The sequence below is a fragment of the Herpailurus yagouaroundi genome, unplaced genomic scaffold, assembly GCF_014898765.1.
Source record: "Herpailurus yagouaroundi ecotype Mexico unplaced genomic scaffold, PumYag 163, whole genome shotgun sequence".
NCBI lineage: Eukaryota > Metazoa > Chordata > Mammalia > Carnivora > Felidae > Herpailurus > Herpailurus yagouaroundi.
In genome coordinates, this window is record NW_024412404.1 from 20095575 (window position 1) to 20113811 (window position 18237).

The following is an 18237-nucleotide window of genomic DNA, read 5'->3' on the forward strand; positions in this document are numbered from 1 at the left end:
AAACTGTTCTAAAAAGACAAAGTTTGTGTTCTAAAAATGGTGTATCTTGGGGCGCCTGGGTGGCGCCGTCGGTTAAGCCTCCGACTTCAGCCAGATCACGATCTCGCGATCTCGCGGGATCTCGTGATCTCGCGGTCCGGGAGTTCGAGCCCCGCGTCGGGCTCTGGGCTGACGGCTCAGAGCCTGGAGCCTGTTTCCGATTCTGTGTCTCCCTCTCTCTCTGCCCCTCCCCCGTTCATGCTCTGTCTCTCTCTGTCCCGAAAATAAATAAACGTTGAAAAAAAAAATAAAAAAAAAATAATAAAAATGGTGTATCTTGTACAAGTGAAAAGTAGTATATTGCAGTCCCTGTTTTTTTATGATCAAGGATGTTGGTCTTTATCAAATGCCTGTTGTCTGTCCATTGAGGGATCATGCAGTTTTTGTCCTTTGTCCTGTAAATACATTAACATGTTGAAATTATAACAACCTAGTTTGAAGTGATACCAAGGTAGTTTCAATTGCACACCCAAACTCTGCTCCCATCCCTCCTTATTTATGTTCATTTTGTAAATTACATCTTTATACATTGTGTGTTCGTTTACTTATTTTATGATGATTATTTAATATATTTGTCTTTCATAAAAATTTTTTTGTAGTGTTTATTTATTTTCAACAGAGAGAGGGACAGAGTGCGAGTAGGGGAGGGGCAGAGAGAGAGAGAGGGAGACACAGAATCCGAAGCAGCCTCCAGGCTCTGAGCTGTCAGCACAGAGCCTGACGCGGGACTCGAACCCACACAATGTGAGATCATGACCTGAGCCGAAGTTGGATGCTTAAGCGACTGAGCCACCCAGGTACCACATTTGGTTCTTTTTTTATAATCTCAATCTCTTTAGTAAATAACTCCTTCTGTTCATTTATTTTATTTTTGAGTTCATTGAATTGTCTTTCTGAGTTTCCCTGTAGCTCATCGAATCTCTTCAAAACAGCTATTTTGAATTGTTTATCAATTAGATTGCAATATTCCATGCCTTTGAGTTTGGCTGCTGGAGAATTATTATTTTGTGTGTGTGTGATACTATATTTCCCTGAATTTTTCAGTGTTTGAAGATAGGTGCTTCTGCTTTTGTACCTGAAGTAGCAGACGCCTTTCTTACTTAAGGTTTTATATTTTTATTATTGCTGTTCATACAATTCAACAAGCTGACTTTTAGAAGCCTTTCCTCTGAATTCCAGAAGGTGGCTCTATAGCTTAAGTTTGTGCATTCTTCCTACCAGAGAAGGTGCTCACGCCTGCATTCTGCATACACAGGGATCAGCCCTTGGGGCTTTGAGGGTGCCGTGGGCCTGGTGGGAGGATCCTTGAGTGGCCACACGCTCATCCCCCCATCCCCACCCGTGTGCTTGTGAGTGGACCTCCTGCTCCTGTCTCAAAGCAGCCGGCAGGAAATGCATTCCTTCAGTGTTCTTTGATATTCTCACCTGCTTCCTTCCCTGTACTCTCTCTCCATTTCAGAGGTCCCGCCTCCGAAATCTGAGTGCTGGTGGAGAAAAGCGGATCTTTCCAGCCACAACCCACGCACCTGGAACAGCGGGGGCAGTCACTCGCTACTTTTGTTTCCACTTCCTCTATGGGAGAGGTCAGTGCTTTCCTCCCCTTCTCCTGAGTGAGGTGGCTGCTATGCTGGTAAAAGCCTTGTAGTGTTGCACTGGGGAGGGCAGGGAGGTGGGGGGGCTACCTTGGTGAGTTCCTCCCTCTCCTCTGCCTCCTGTTTGACTCTGTTGGCATACAAGACTCTCCCATCAGTCAGTCTGGACCTCCACAAACTCTTTCTCTAATGAGTGCTCATTTTAGTACTCTCCAGATGCCCCTTTTCTTCCCCAATTGCAGTGAGTGGGGTGGGGCAGGCTCAAGGACTTCTTTGGACCCACTGCCCCCACCCAGGTCTTACCCTTCCACTTTCAGATGCACGGGTGGGTAGAAACCTCTCAGGGGTCCTGCTGTAATGAGCAGGGACACTTTTGTTTGGTTATGGATGTTCAGTTAGTTGTTAATCAAAAAAAAAAAAAAAAAAAAAAAAAAAGATGGGGCGCCTGGGTGGCTCAGTCTGTTGGGCGTCCGACTTCGGCTCAGGTCATGATCTCACAGTCCGAGAGTTTGAGCCCTGCACCGGGCTCTGTGCTGACAGCTCAGAGCCTAGAGCCTGCTTCAGAGTCTGTGTCTCCCTCTCTCTCTGCTCCTCCCCTGCTCATGCTCTGTCTCTCTCTGTCTCAAAAATAAATAAAAACATTTTTAAAAAATTAAAAAAAAAAGAGGGCAACTCTTGCCACCATAATGCTGACATCACTTTTCTTGAATGTAAATTCTCTTAAATAATAGTAATCAACAATTGTGTTTTCCACTCAGTTTTGTTTCCTATTTTATTGAACTATAATTGACATACAATATTATATTAGTTTCATGTGCACAACTTAGTGATTTGACATTTGTGTACATTACAAACTCATCACCACCATGTTTAGTTACCATCGGTCATCATACAAAGTTATTACAATATTATTGACTAGACTGCCCATGTTATACTTTACCTCCTGTGACTTATTTATTTTATAACTGCAAGTTTGTACCTCTTGATTCTCTTTGCCCATTTCACCCTCCATTCCCTACCCCTCTGGCAACCATCCTCTGTTCTCTGAATTTATGAGCTTGGGTTTTGTTTTGTATTGTTTACTTGGTTTTTTTTAGATTCCACTTGTAAGTAAAATCTTGCAGCATTTGTCTTTGTCTGACTTATTTCACTTAGCATAATACTGTCAAGTTCCATTTTTGCTGCTGCAAATGGCAAGATTTCACTATTTTTTTAATGGCCCAGTAGTATTCCACTGTATGTATATACACCACATCTTCATTCATTCATTCATTCATTCATCTGGCTGTTTTCATGTCTTGGCTATAGTTCATAATGCTACATTGAACATTGGGAGTGTATATATGTTTTCAAATTAGTGTTTTGTTGTCTTCAGAGAGATAACCCGGAAGGGGAATTGCTGGATCATATGGTAGACCTATTTTTAATTTTTTGAGGAATCCTCATACTGTTTTCCATAGTGGTTGCACCAATTTACATTCCCACCAACAATACTCGAGGGTTCTTTTTTCTCCACATCCCCACCGGTCCTTGTTATTTCTTGTCTTTGTGACACTAACCTTTCTAACAGGTGTCGGGTGGTATCTCATTGTGGTTTGGATTTGCACTTCCCTAATGATGAGTGATGTTGAGCATCTTTTCATGTACTTGTCGGTTACCTGTAGGTCATCTTTGGGAAAATGTCTATTCAGATCCTCTGCCCATTTTTTAATTGGATTGTAGGGGTTTTTTGTTATTGAGTTGCATGAGTTCTTTATATATTTTGGATATGAACTCCTTATCAGATATATCACATGCAAATATCCTCTCCCATTTAGTAGTTTGTCTTTTAGTTTTGTCGATGGTTTCTTTCACGATGCAGAACCTTTTTAGTTTGATGCAGTCCCAATTGTTTATTTTTGCTTTCGTTGCCCTTGATATGGAGTCAGACCCAAAAAACAACAACAACAAAAAAACACAAACTAACAAAAAAAAACCAATCAAATCCTAGCGCTGAAGAATACAATGGCTGACCTGAAAAATTCAAGAGATTCAACAAAAAACTTGGCCAAGTACAAGAATAAATCAGTGAAGGGGCGCCTGGGTGGCGCAGTCGGTTAAGCGTCCGACTTCAGCCAGGTCACGATCTCGCGGTCCGGGAGTTCGAGCCCCGCGTCAGGCTCTGGGCTGATGGCTCGGAGCCTGGAGCCTGTTTCCGATTCTGTGTCTCCCTCTCTCTCTGCCCCTCCCCCGTTCATGCTCTGTCTCTCTCTGTCCCAAAAATAAATAAACGTTGAAAAACAAATTAAAAAAAAAAAAAAAGAATAAATCAGTGAACTTGAAGGTAGATCTTTTGAAATTACCCAAAGAAGGGAAAAAAAAGTGTAAGTAAGTAAGCCTATAGGATTTATGGGACATCATCAAAAGAAATAATATATGCATTGGGGGAATCCTAAGAAAGAGAGCTAGATGGAGAAACAAAGTCTATTTAAAGAAATAGTGATGGAAAAAAAAAAAAAAACCTTGCCAAATTTGGGGAGAGAAATGGAATCCAACATCCTAGAATGGAGGGGGCTGTGTGTTAATAATGAAAGAGTTCTGTCATTAGGGGCTCAGGTAGCTCTATTATGGATCCCGCCTCAAAAAAAAAAAAAAAATTCAGCATAGGAAACAGAAGACCTTTGCCTATGAATTGAAGCATTATAGATTCAGCAGTACACAAGGGGACGCCACAGGAGCATCAGAAGCCGAAAACAAATCAGCACCACCAATGGAGTGGCCAAAAGAGAAGCTTGGACACATGGGGATGCTGGCATGTGGATCTAGGAAAAGAATTAATGCAAGAGATAATGACACAAGAATCTAGAAGCAAGCAGAGACATCCTTTGCTATCAAAGGCAGGAGGGTGGGCAACTGGACATTAGAGTTCCTTTGGACATGGCTACAACAGTGTATCAGCAACTCAGGAGTCCAAACTGGTCACCTGAGCAATGCACAGGGCAAGCTCCAGCCAAGAAGGTGGGAGATAAGGTCAAGGAAGTTAAGGGAAGGCCATCCCCTAAAAGGCAAGTGGGGGTGTCTCCAAGATCTAAAGTAGGAAGCAAAAGAGTGACCCTGCAAGAGTGGCCCCACAGGCTGCAGCCTCCACAGCCCCTCTACTTGCCCCACCCCTGCCCGGATATGCCAAGGAACTGCCAGCTCTTTCCCAATATCTGGGCAGTAAAGTTGAGGTGAAGGAGGAAGAGAAGGGGGCACAGCAGGTCCTGGATCTTGGAATCTGCAGACGTGGGGCGCATTGACAATAGACGTAGATCATTGTGCCGCTTGCCGGTCTTCTCTGGAGCTCAGATTTTCGGACATCTGTAAAATACAGACACTAATAATGCCATTTAACTCACAGGGCTCTAGGGAGGTACAGGTGAGATCACGGACTGAGAGTGCCGTATAACATTTAAGGTGATATGTGCGCAGTGTTATGAATATCAGTGGCAGGTTTCCAGAACCCAAGTGGGGTGAGAGTGAGTCAACAAGGAAGAAATGGCCCCACTTCTTGAAAAGAGCTCTTAAAAGACCAGGGCTGGGCAGCTCAGGTGACAGGGCAGGCATAAATAGCCAGTGCCTGCCAAGGAAAGGCTAATTTGCCTGGAGACCCTGGAGTCCGAGAGGCAGCATCTGTGAGTCTCTATCCTTGCCTTCATTTTGTTTTTTTCAATGCCCGATGAATATCTCTCCGCCCATATGGCTGGTTTATCCAACTGGTGCTGTGGAGGCAGGGTCTGGTCTGTTCTGGTCTAGGAAGTGTGAAAGGTGGGGGACGGGGTGAGGCCCCTCACTGCTCCCTATGCTCAGCGGGAGATTTGCTCTCCGGGCTGTGGAAGGCGGTCAGTTGGATGATACCCACCCAGATGCCAGATGCCATTGTCTGGAAGCCCCAGGGGAACAGGCAGTTTCAACTTCTCTCTTGTTCCCCTCCATTCCTGATTTCTTTAGAAAGGAGGGTGGTAGAGGAGAAACAGACCAGGTCTCCACAGGCCTGCCTTTTAAGCCCATCCGGGTACCAACTGCCTGTAGGACGTGGACATTCATGCTTCTCCCTTAGCCTCACATCTTTACTTTAAAAAAGAGACTGACTGGGCTCAGTCACTAATTTTCCAACCAGTTTTCAGAGGAGTCATTTTTTTTTTTTTTTCTCAATAAAATCTGAATCAGAAAGCTTGGCGCGGACACCGTGGGCTGAGGGGGGCTGCAGCTCTGCCCACTCCCTCCGTAGCCCCAGCTAAGATGCCGCGTCTGAATCGTGGGTCTGAAAACCTGTGAGTCACCTCTCTTCACGGCCCCTTCCGGCTACAGTGGGTGCTGGTGCCTTGAGCTGCTGGGCAGAAGAATGTCGATTGTTTATCATTCTTCCTCCGATTCGGGGCGCAGAGCCCCAGAGGTGCTGTAGCTGCAGACCAGGGGACAATGCCCTCGTTCTGGCCTGGGTCCTTCAGTGCTCATGACTGAGCCTCTGCCGCAATAAGGGAGCTCACCTGGGTGTTTCTAGAGATTCCCAGGAAGCCCAGGCAGGTGGTGAATTCACAACTGAAAGAGGCTCCTGCAAAATAGGGATCGTCCAGCCCAGGGTCACCAGCAGCCTGGAGAAGGCACTTCTCTGGCCAGGAAAGCCCCTTCCCTGCCACCACCTCAGCCTGCCTGGTGACCCCCTTCTCCTTTGCACGTGTCCTCCAGGCTTTGTTCCTAGCCTCTGCAACTCCCACAAGCTCTTCCCATGCTCATAACCTTACCGTTTCTCTCAGAGAGGAAAGAAGTCCAATAGTGGAGGTGACCGAGGCCCTGTACCTGCCCCGGTCTCACTTAGTCCCTAAGTCCCAATCAGATGGTGCCTGGACGCCCTATTGGACACCTGCTCTCCCTATCCCTGAACTAGCCTTCCCTTGACTGAACCCACCTCACGTGGCCCTTTCCTCCATGAGGCCTTTCTCTCAAGTTCTTTTAGGTGGTGGGAGCAGAATGCCGCATGCCCCAGGGGCTCTCCGGCTGCTAAGTTAGCTTCTCGGAGAACTTTCACTTGGGTTCTGCGTGTGAATTTCCTCATGGAGATGGTGTCCAGTCCAGGGATGGCAAATCGCTTGGAAAACACGCAACCACACACCCATCCTGTGCTCAGGACAGACATCACTAAGCGTTCAGGATCCTAGCTCCTTTCCAGAACCGCACTGCAGAAAGCAAGAGTGTTAGTCCATCCAAGGCAGCAAGTGAGAGGAAAGGGGGTTGCCCTGTCAGAGCTAAGCCAACCACCTTGACGGTATAGACAGGGAGCTGGAGGTCCAAAGACGGGAAAGGTCCTTCCCGGAAGCACCCAGTGAATCCTTCCTGATGTGACATGTGGCCTCAGTGAGGATTTCTACATCCTACCCCTGTGCCGACGGCAGTCCCCAAGGGAAGTCACAAGAAAGGACAACACGGGCATCTGAGAATAGGTGGATTCTCCTGCGAACTTATAGTTGAGTTCCAGCTGGGTCACTCATGCTTTCCCAGACCAGACCATATGCCCACCTGGTCCCTAAACTGCTTTGGAAGACTTGCTTCTCTCAGCCCCATGGAGGGAGGGCAGGTGGGGAGGTGCTTCTCCTGACCTTCAGGAGCTGGGCCAAGCCCTAACCCATGTCCTGGGACCAAGAGCATGTCCTTTCTCGTTCTGTTCACCTGCCTAGGCCATGCTTCTCCTCCCTCTCTCCGTGCTGATGCTGCTCACACAGCCCCTGAGGTCACTGGGAACAGAAATGAAGACCTATTTCCAGAGAACAGCGGCCAGCGCCTGCACCTTGGTCATGTGTAGCCCCATGGAGAACGGCCTGCCTGGTCGCGATGGACGGGATGGGAGAGAGGGCCCCCGGGGCGAGAAGGGGGATCCAGGTAGAGCTGGGACCACTGGCTTGTCCTAGTGGAAAGGGGTGGGCATTGGAATTGTAACCAACCCAGAAGTACTGGGATGTTCTGCTACAGAAGGCTCAGAGGTGGACTTCTTCTTCCTGAGCGGATGGGTTTCCCCCAGATGTTTGGTCCATCTGAAACACTGCCTTACCGATTGGAAAATGCCTGCTGCTCTGAGCCCCCAGGTGCCTCCCTCCATTGCCATCTGCCTTGTCTCCTTCTTTGGCACCTTCTCCTTCCTCCCACTCCAAAAATGAGGAAATAGTGGGTAAATCGAATCTGTGGCTCTCCAGAACCCTGCTCCAGGACTTAAACAGTTGGTCACCTGGATTAAATAGGGTCGGTGCAGGGTGTCAAATATTTTCAGTATCATATGCCTTGACTCATATGTGGAGTTTGAGAAACACAACAGATGCACACAGGGGAAGGAAAGGAAAAATAAGATAAAAACTGAGAGGGAGGCAAACCACAAGAGACTCTTAAATACAAAGAAGAAATTGAGGGTTGCTGGAGGGGAGGTGTGTGGAGGGATGGGTTAAATGGGTGACGGGCATTAAGGAGGGCACTTGTCAGGATGAGCACTGGGGGTTCTACGTAACAGATGAATTATTGGGTTCTGCTCCCCAAGCCCAGACTCCACTGTATGTTAAGTAACTTGAATTCAAATTTTAAAATATATATTTTTTTCAATCATCATGACGGACGGGAAAGAATGAGGTTCTGTGACCCCATACTCAGATCTGATCACAAGGATCTGTCCTAATACATTACAGAGAGAGTGAAAGGGAGCTCACATTCCTTTGTCCAGCCTTGTGCTTGGGCGTTCACTGAGTAATTCATTTAATCCTACCAGAAGTCTTACAGGGAACATAGGAATCTCATTTGACAGGTAAGAAAATTGTGACACGGAGAGGCTAAATGACACCCAGTCTGGAGGGGAAAGGACACGGGCTTCTGCATCAGACAGATCTGTGCTTGACTACCAGCTCCATTTCTACAGCAGGGACCCACCCTGGGACAAGCCAGTGCCCCTGAGTCTCAGTTTGCTCATCTATAAATGGGAATGATATCTACTACATAGTGACAAATAACGGAGCCAAGGCTTTCTTTTTTGTCAGGTTGTTAGGATAAAGTTACATCTTTCTGCTGGACCAATTGGGTGAATTCTCGTGAGGTTTCCACAGGTACTGATTATCAAGGGAATCATCTGAGAAGTACTGTCCCGTAGGGGAGGATCTGGGTCCAGTGGCAAGGAGTCAGAATTCAGTGAGCCAGCATCTAGGACAAGGGACCCCCAGGTTCTGGGCTAGGGCTATGGAGCTATCAACCGTGGTCTTTATCTTTTGGGAGCTGGCATTTTGGTTGGGGAGGAAGGAAACTAACAACATTTAAGTTGGAAAGAATAGGTAGCATCCCCAGGCTTTGTAGGATAAGGGACAAGTGAGTACCTATCTGTCCTTTACAGACAGAAAGTGGCTACCGACATGAATGGCCCGGGGCTCAGGGAAGGTCCCCTGGAAGTGAACCCGGAAGGCGTATTCAAGGTGTCAGCATCTTGGAGAATCCCCGCTCTCTCTAGCTCTCAAAGGGGCCCTGAATTAAATCCTGGGGGGCCCTTTCCTATGGTCACACTGTGAGCCTAAGCATAGAGTGTGGCTGAGACCTCCCTCTCTTCTGCAGGTGGTTCACCCCATGCACATTCCAAGCCCGGCCTTGGGTTGGTGCTTGGAGAGAGAACCATGCACAGATGGGCCAGGGGACCAGGCTGCACTCTGGCTCCTGAATTGCAGGCACGTTAGTCACTCAACCATTATGGGTCTGAGAATTTCCTAGCGAGCTTGGAGCATCTCAAAATCCCCACCCATGTAAGTCTGACTGGGGCCAGAGTCTGCCCTTGTGACAATGTCCCCTGCAGATGTTGATGCACAGGGTTCCAAGAACCTGCTGTAAAGGACAAGATAAGCCTGAGAGAAGAGAGCCTTGAGCAGAGGTAGGGGGTGGAGCGGGCTCAATGCGGTAATGCCTCAGGTGTATCATGGAGGCCCAGTAAGACCCCACACTGCTTTGCAGCCTGTATTTCCAGGGACAGTCCTCTTATTCCTCAGCATCTCCAAGATTCCTGCCCAGAAGGATTTGGTGTATATAGGCATGTATCTCCCGGAGTAGAACCACACACCCCTCAGCAGCTCACAAGCTTCACTCTTGCATACTCCTCTGACCTCACCTCCTCTGGCCACACTGGCTCCTTGCTGGTCCCTAACCACATCCAGCCCCCTGCCACCCCAGGGCCCTATCACTGCTCTTCCCATAGCTGTCCCTGTGGGTCACTCCTTGGCTCCTTCACGGCCTTACTTACAGACCACCTTCTCCACGAGTCTGTCCCTGACCACCCTACTTAGAAGACACTACCCCCGCCTTCTGACACTCTCTGTGCTTTATTTTTCCTCACTGGCACTTATTCTGCTCTAATAAACCATATGTTGTACATTTTAATTTTTATGATCTGTCTCTGTGCAGTTGGGTTTCAGCCCCAAGAGAAAGAGGGATCTGATGTTGTGTCTGCTTTTTTCACTGTTGTGTCCCCGCATTGCCGATGGTATCTTGTGCACAGTAGAAGTTTCGAGTGAGTACTTGTGGAATGAGTGACTGTAAGATGTAAGGAAAGGAGGAATTTAGTGCAGTTCAGACTGGCCAGACTGCGGGTCCACAAAGCTTCACTTCAGGTGGCGTTAAGGCACAAGGCTGGCCTTTGGGGGACCCCGGGATGCAAAATTAGTGCTTCGGGAGGCATGGGTGCTTGCTGTTGAAGAGGGAGTCCCTTCATGGTCTCCAGGACTTCTACACCATGGATGGGAGACCTCTAACGCTTTTTCTACCGGCTGCCATCCCAGCCAGGGTGGAGCCCAAGGGGACCTCAGCCTAGGGATAGGACATCTCTGCCCAGCATGGTGCCCTATTGGATATGGGGTGAGGGGCCCATCCTGTAACCCTCCATGCTTCCATTTCATTCCTGGTGAGGATCATAACTAGAGGCAGGATACAATGCCCAGCACAGAGCCTCTCAGTCACCCATCACAGGCACCCACCCCCACCACCAGCACAGTGTTACCCAGGCAGGCCTGGCCCCTCCTAGAGCACAAGTCTCCAAGTCTGACATGTCCTCTTCCCTCTGTGAGTCTCTCTAAATCCTCCTCACCCTGAAGTCCCATTTGCTCCCTCAGGAAGACAGCTCTGGCCATATGTGTGTGTATTGGGGTGGGGTGATGATGTGATAGGACAAGGGGCATCTCGCGAATCTTCTTCCTCACTCATTACTTGTGCCTCACCGTTTAAAAGCCTATTGCAAAACTCTTGCAGACCGGGTTCTGGTGCTAACATTTGTATCTTGCCCGGTTATATTCCACAGATGGTTTCTCAGTGAACAGATGAGTGAATGAACAAGTCAGCGGCACCTGTCAGGTGTCATTCCTTCTCTTTTTGCACATGAATGTTTATAACAGCTTTATTCCCAACATCCCAGAGATGGGAACAGCCCAGATGTCCATCAACTGATGAGTGGATGAACAAGACGGGTTCTGTCCACACAGTGGAATACTACTCAGCCACACAAAGGAATGAAACCCTGAGACACACTGCCAAGTGGATGGACCTCAAAAATGTCACTCTGAGTTAAAACAGCCAGACATAAATGGTCATCTATTGTCTTATTCCATTTATATGAAATGTCCAAAATAGGAAATAGAGACAGAAAGCAGAGTAGTGCTATCCAGGGGCTGGGGAGAGGGGAGGTTGGGGGTGATGGCTTAGTGGCTATGGGTTTTTTTGGGTGACGAAGTGATTTTGAACTAAATACAGGAGGTAATTGCACACGACTGCGGACGTGCTAACTGCCAATCAATGGTACACTTTACAACAGGCTGATGTTATATTACGTGAATTTCACCTCAGTAAGAACACAAAACACAAAAAACAACAACAGCAAAAAAGAATAACCAAATGAACAGAACTGAGTGTAAAACTCTATTTTTAATTTTTTGGGGACCCTTCATTCTGTTTTCCACAGTGGCTGCACCGATTTACGTTCCCATCAATAGCGCATGAGGGGTTCCCTTTTCTCCACATCCTAATCAACACTTGTTATCTCTTGTCTTTTCGCTAATCACCATTCTAACAGGGTTAAGGTGACATCTCATTGTGGTCTCGGTCTGCATTTCCCTGATGATCGGTGCTAGGTGTCATTTCTGACATAAACTCTGGTTCTGGGAAGGGGAGAACAAGGAGTCCATGATCAAGGCTAAATGCTGACAGACTGCCTGCTGTATATACCGTGGTCTCGGGGCAGGGGGAGGTGCCCTGCATGGAAAGTCAGATGGATCTTGGCTTGAGTTCACAGCCAGCTCCAGCAAGCCTGTTTTCTCACCTGTAAAAGTTTCCTGGATCACCACTGTACCAAGGAGTGTGGAAGTGGGACGTCTACACCCTGTAGAACCCTGAAGGAATGCAAGGGGCCCAACCGTGCACGCAGCTGGCTCGTCTCTGGGCCTAAGGTTTGTGCCCATTTCTTCTGCTGCTACAGGTTCGCCAGGAGCTGTAGGGAGACCGGGGACGCCTGGACCAGCTGGCCCAGTTGGGCCCAAAGGGGAGAATGGCTCTGCTGGAGAGCCTGGACCAAAGGGAGACTCTGGACCATCTGGTGAGCAGTTGGGCATTCCAGCAGGTGGTGCTGCAGCCTCTAGAACATTCCAGTAGATATTCACAGATCCCACCCCAGGAAGAAGGAAGAAGATTGTTCTGAAGGTGGTACCGGGTTATTTCAGGGGAGACTGAACTCCTGTTGACACCACCTTTTATGATGATGCTGCCTCTCTTGACTTCTATCACTGTTCTCCTCTCTTCGGACGCTCCCTCTTCCAGCAGGATTTAGTGTCACTGACCATGCTGGTCCTTTTCCCCAGGACCTCCAGGACCTCGAGGTACGCCTGGTCCAGCTGGCAGAGAGGGTCCCTCAGGGAAGCAGGGAAATGTAGGACCTCAAGGCACACCAGGCCCCAAAGGAGAGGCTGGGCCCAAAGGTAGGTGGTTGGTAGGTGGCCGGTCCGGGAGGGAGAAGGGAGGAATACGGCACAGTCCAGGGTGTGACCCAAGGCCGGCTCAGAGTGCCGGGAAATGCCCAGACCATCAGCGCTGGGCAGGCCTTGTCGTGGCCCCTTCTCCCCCACATTCCCACATTGACTGCGTTTTCCTGCTCGCCTCCGCGGAGGAACCCTGGCCAGTAAGCAGCACCTTCTCACCGGTTCTCTCTCCCCTTGGAGCAAAGGGTGAAAAGTCCACTCTCGGCAGCTTTTGCTCCAATTTGTTCCTTCCTCAGGAGATGTGGGTGTGCCTGGCATGCAGGGCTCTGCAGGGACGAGAGGCCCCCCAGGGGTTAAAGGAGAGAGAGGTGCCCCTGGTGAGCGTGGAGCCACTGGAAATGCTGGGGCAGTGGGTGAGTGACGGAAGGAGCTAGGACGGGGCTCCGATTCCCTTGTGCATCCCTGATGCTGGTGATGGCCACCCCTCCCCCACTGCCACTCATCAAGTTGGAGCTGGTGTTACTGGGTGGTAGGGAAAGTCTATGTCCAAGGAGGGTGCATGGCTGGGTTCTGGGAGCAGTCTGTATCGGGGAGGGGGGACCGCAGGCCAGGTGGACAGCCCATGTCTTGGGAGGGTGACAATGCTGGAAAGTGGATACAGAGCTCACCCAGTTCTTCTCTGATCCCAGGGCCTGCTGGAGCCACGGGTCCGCCAGGACCTCCAGGTGCCAAAGGGCCCGCAGGACCGAAGGGGGACAGAGGTGCTCCTGGGGACAAAGGAGCAAAGGGAGAGAGCGGGCTTCCTGGTAAGGCAGCATCTGCTAGATCTGGGAGCCGCCACGGGGTGGGGACAGGGGGAGGGAGGTGGCCTTCTTTATCTCAGGACAGCCTATCTTCGGCCCGGCCCCATTAACCGCAGGGAGTGGGTGGGAAGCAGGGACACTAGCGGGCAGGAAGGCAGGGGAATGAGGCTCTGGTTTTAGACTCTTACTCACAGGAGGGCAGCCCTGAGCAGCTTTTCCATTCGATCACCAGAGAAAACACAGCTCCCTTCCCAATTCAAAGGATAGCTCTGACTATCAAATAACCCAGTGGACAGGAAGTACTGACGAAAGTATATTCCTGCCCCTGCAAAGAAGGTGCTATGAGATCCCCAGAATTTGGAGTTAAATTTTCACAGGGTTCAGTGTCAGTGATGTGCAGGGACCTGCTCCGGGGACAGTTTGTTCATAGAAGTATAGGAAATCTGGGGGCAACAGGGGCTAGTTGTGTTAGTGGATGTGGGCTTGCTAGGGCCTGGTCCCAGCTCCTTATCCCGTCCCCTATATGTGCCTGCAGCTGGGTACCTTTCCCTTAAGGCCCAAGCTCTGAGCTGATCCCAGGCTATGCTGGGCTTGCCTTCACTCGACCTCTCTCTTCTGCAGACATCACTGCTCTGAGGCAGCAGGTGGAGGCCTTACGTGGACAGGTCCGACACCTCCAGAATGCCTTCTCTCAGTATAGGAAAGGTACGTCCCTGGATCCGATTCGAGCCAGGCACCAAGGCTAGGCCTCCGACTGGGCCTGGGCCTTGGTTTGGAGTTGGCTGGGTCTGGGTCTGGGATTGGAACAGGTTGGGACCATATTTAGAGCCGGATCTGGCTCTGGGGCAGGGTCTGGGGCTGAGAGTAGTGCTGAGACAGAGCAGGCAGCCCTATACTCCAGGATCTGGAAGTAGATGCAAGAGACAGAGAGGAGGGTGTGGCCATATCACCAGTTCAATGGGGGTGATGGAAGCCTGGTGGAGGTTATCAGGCTCCGGGATGCCTCCCCCCCAACATCACAGCCACCTATGACCCGATCGGTGCCCTGAGACCTGTGCAGTTCAACAGACCTTCACTCCTGCCTGCCCTGTGCTGCTCCCTGTGATAGACAGGGGACATCCAACCCAGGATGCATTTCTTACCTCTGTGGGACCCGGCGTGTGAGTGCCCAGATATTGTTTCACAGCCCAAGGCAGCAGAGAATCCAGACACTGTCCTGAGGGCTGGGGCTGGGATGCTGCTCTCGGGGTTCAAGGCTGGTGGGGGCCTAGCCTTGCTATGTGGCCATCAAGTATCTCACCTTGGACATGCCCATGGTGCTGGAAGGGGACTGGCCACCTCTAGGCTCCAGCCAGTGCTGGGCTCTCCCTGCACCCTGCTGGGTGTTTAAATCAGGGATTCTTCCTAATCCTGGAATCCTGCAGAGTACCCTGTACCTTTTGGAATCTCCACCTTGGTCCTTGACTGGCCCTCCTCATCAGCTCTCCCTGACGTCAGCTTTGGGTCTCCATCATTCATCAAATCTCCCTGATCCAAAAAAAAAAAAGCAATTTCCAAAGGAGTAGATCCTAAAGGGGCCTCACTGGGTAAGACACAGGTTTGGCTCCTAAGTACCAAGTACCTAAGAACCAAGGATGGGAGTTTCAGGTATTGGGTATGTCTCACTCCCTCCACAACAAATTTGCACATGTGTTCACTCACTCCTTTGCACTCCACTGCGAAGTGGAGCATGTCCAGAGATGCCGGCCACATGTGTATACTCAAATACCATCACTCACCCCACACCATGACATACATGAGCACACGCATACGTACGCGCACACGTCCAGACGGTAAGTACTCCCATGTACCTCCAGAAGAATACAGGGACATGTTCATGTATGCGCACGTGTGCCCACCCAGATGCATGGAACATAAAACCCAGTAGCGGCACATGGACTCTTGCACTGACCTTGTCCAGGGCTGCCCTGAGTGCCGTCCGTCCTGAGCCTGTGGAGAATCTGCCCCCGAGCCCTAGTTGAAGCTACTCAGAGAAGGGCAGGGGGTCGGGGTGCACCCTGAGGTCTAACCAGCCCAGTGAGGCCAGGGCACAGCCCTCTCGGGGGCCCTGAAGATTTCCATGCCTGAGCCCAAAAGCCAAAGGGATGGGGATGGGATGGAAGATTAGACACGTGATATGTCACATAGTTGATGTTTTTATGAAGCGTACCCCCGCTTCGGAAATGAGGAATTAGAAACCCTGAAAAGGGAAGTAACTTTCCTTTTCCTGGCTTCCGATTCCCAAACAGGGCTCTCCCAGAATTGATCCCCTCTGCCCCCTGCCACCTCTCAGGTGCCTTCATCCCCTCACCCAGCACCCTGGAGAGGCTGACTGGCTGGGGCATCGCCCACATGCATCCCGAGGGGCCAACACCGGGCTGCAGTGAGTGCAGAGATTAGCACAGTGAGGCTCTCAGATGCCCCTGCCCCACCCCCAGCACACGCGCATCAGAAACTGCCCCAGCCATCACTCACCAAAGTCATTGCAATTCCCACTGACCCCAGCACACAACGTGGGGTGAAACAGAAAGAGCACGTTCCAGCTCGAGCGTCCCAGCAAACAAGGTTCAGTCCTAAACGTACATTTGACGGGTATGTGACTCCGGGCCCCTTACTTAACCTCTCTGGGCTGTAGTGTCCTCATCTATAACTACGGACCACAGGAGTTCCTCCCAGGCTGCATTGTGAAGCCAGTGCACTGGAAGCAAGTGCCTCAGTTTTGGCCTATCGGGTGCCCTGATATCCCACATGGATGCTGGGCGGGGCGGGTGGGGGCTGTCGCACAAAGGTCACAGAGCCCCGGAGCTCTGGCCTGGTGCTGCCATAACCCCAACCTGACTGTCCTCTTCTCCTAGTGGAGCTCTTCCCCAATGGCCGAGGTGTCGGGGAGAAGATCTTCAAGACAGGAGGTATTGAAAAGAGTTTTGAGGACGCACAGCAGGTGTGTATACAGGCCGGGGGACAGATGGCCTCCCCACGCTCTGCGGCCGAGAACGACGCCCTGCAGCAGCTGGTCACAGTTGAGAACAAGGCTGCTTTCCTGAGTATAACCGACATCAAGACGGAAGGCAAGTTCATCTACCCCACCGGGGAGCCCCTGGTCTATTCCAACTGGGCCCCAGGGGAGCCCAACAACAATGGCGGCGCAGAGAACTGTGTGGAGATCTTTACCAATGGCAAGTGGAACGACAAGGCCTGCGGAGAGCAGCGCCTGGTGGTCTGCGAGTTCTGAGCCACCGGGGTGGGGGGCCGTGCTCCACCCGGGAGCCTGGCCAGCGAGTGGGGGCCTGGCCAACGAGTGGGGGCCCAGACCTGTGTGCTGCCCATGCCCCAATAAAATGGCGCCGCCTCTGCTGGCCAGGGCTTCTCCACAGAGCAGTCGGGGAGGTCCCTGCGGAAAGCCTCTCTCAGAGTCAAATGGCTTCACACGTGGGAGACTTGTCAGAGGAAGAAGGGACTGCTTTCCCAGTGGCAAGGGGTAAACTTGGGTCCCCAAGACCTCCCCGTGGCAAAATCGGGTGGCTCCCTCTAGGCCCCTCCCCCTCCCTCCTCCTCTCCCTTACCCCCTCCTCCCCTTCCCCAACTGTCAGCCATGTTTGACCAGCTGACCACCCCCGCACCTTCACTCTTCCTCCTCTGGGCTTCCAGGGCAGCACTCTTGCTTGCCTTGGTCTCACCCAACTAGCTACCTCTTTTCCTCCTCCTTCTTCCCACTTGACCACTTAATGGTGCAGGGCTGGCCTCTGCTCTCCATCCTCTTCAGGTCGGACTCTCACTCCGAGTGGAGCTCGTTCTGTCCAAGGCTTCGAATTCCTTCTCCTGACAGCTCCCCCATGCACATCCCTCTTCCGGACCCCTCCCTGAACTCCAGGCTCCTCTAGCCAAACGCAAGCTGGAGCCCCTGGGCTGACAGGCTTCAGTGGCTGCCTCTGGCTTCAAGCCCGGGGCTGGGGAAGCAGCAGTGGGATGGACGCCTGGCAGGGAGCATCTGCCTCCCCTGGCTGCCCAGCCTTATGCCCAGTAGACTGATCCTCATCCTTGCACGGCCCAGGATCTCTCTCTCTCTCTCTCTGTGTCATACGACCACCTCTTGGTTCACAGGAGGGAGTTCCATCCGCACCACCTAGTTCCATCTGAGGTCTCAGGCATGGAGGGTGTCCAGCCATGCTCACATTTATCCCCAACCCTCCTCTTGCCTGGCGGTTGCAGGAATGTCCTTTCCCTGCTTTGCGCCAGAGGTAATCTAGTCAGAGCCTCCTCATTTTGCAGACATGAAAATCAGGACACAGAGTGAGCAGGGACTTACACATGGGCACAGTCAGTATCAATGCTACAGCTCAGTCATGACAAAGGACATTGACCTCAAAGCTTATACTTTTGGCCTGTACATTTTTAGGTCGAAGCTTAGTTTGATTTTACTGACACAGTAACGGCAAAAAATTTTTTTTTGTTATTTTCGTTGTTTTAATGTTTATTGATTTTGAGAGAGAGAGAGTGAGAACGGGGCAGGGGCAGAGAGAGGAGAGAGAGAGAGAATCCCAAGCAGCCTCTGCACTGTCAGCAGAGCCCAACTTGGGGCTCCATCCCACGAACCACGAGATCACGACCTGAGCCTGTATCGAGAGTCGGACGCTTAAGCGACTGGGCCACCCAGGTGCCCCTTCTTTTCTTTTCTTTTTTTTTAATGAAGTATTTATTTTAATTCCAGTTAGTTAACGTGCAGTGTTATATTAGTTTCAGGTATATAGTATCGTAAGTAATTCAACAGTTCCATACATC

General features: G+C 50.7%; 1 protein-coding gene and 1 long non-coding RNA gene across 2 annotated transcripts; both read left to right on the top strand.

Moving 5' to 3' along the window:
- The first annotated feature begins 5184 nt into the window (after positions 1–5184).
- SFTPD (surfactant protein D) lies at positions 5185–17911 on the top strand. Its single transcript, XM_040485564.1, has 8 exons — positions 5185–5284; positions 7325–7526; positions 12121–12237; positions 12500–12616; positions 12913–13029; positions 13306–13422; positions 14041–14124; positions 16314–17911. Exons 2-8 carry the CDS (start codon positions 7328–7330, stop codon positions 16688–16690), a joined length of 1128 nt encoding a protein of 375 aa, XP_040341498.1. The 5' UTR covers positions 5185–5284; positions 7325–7327; the 3' UTR covers positions 16691–17911.
- LOC121036861 (uncharacterized) lies at positions 8078–11522 on the top strand. The gene is made up of 2 exons (XR_005793514.1): positions 8078–8728; positions 9225–11522. It is a non-coding gene; the product is annotated as an uncharacterized LOC121036861 (long non-coding RNA).
- Positions 17912–18237: the final 326 nt, after the last annotated feature.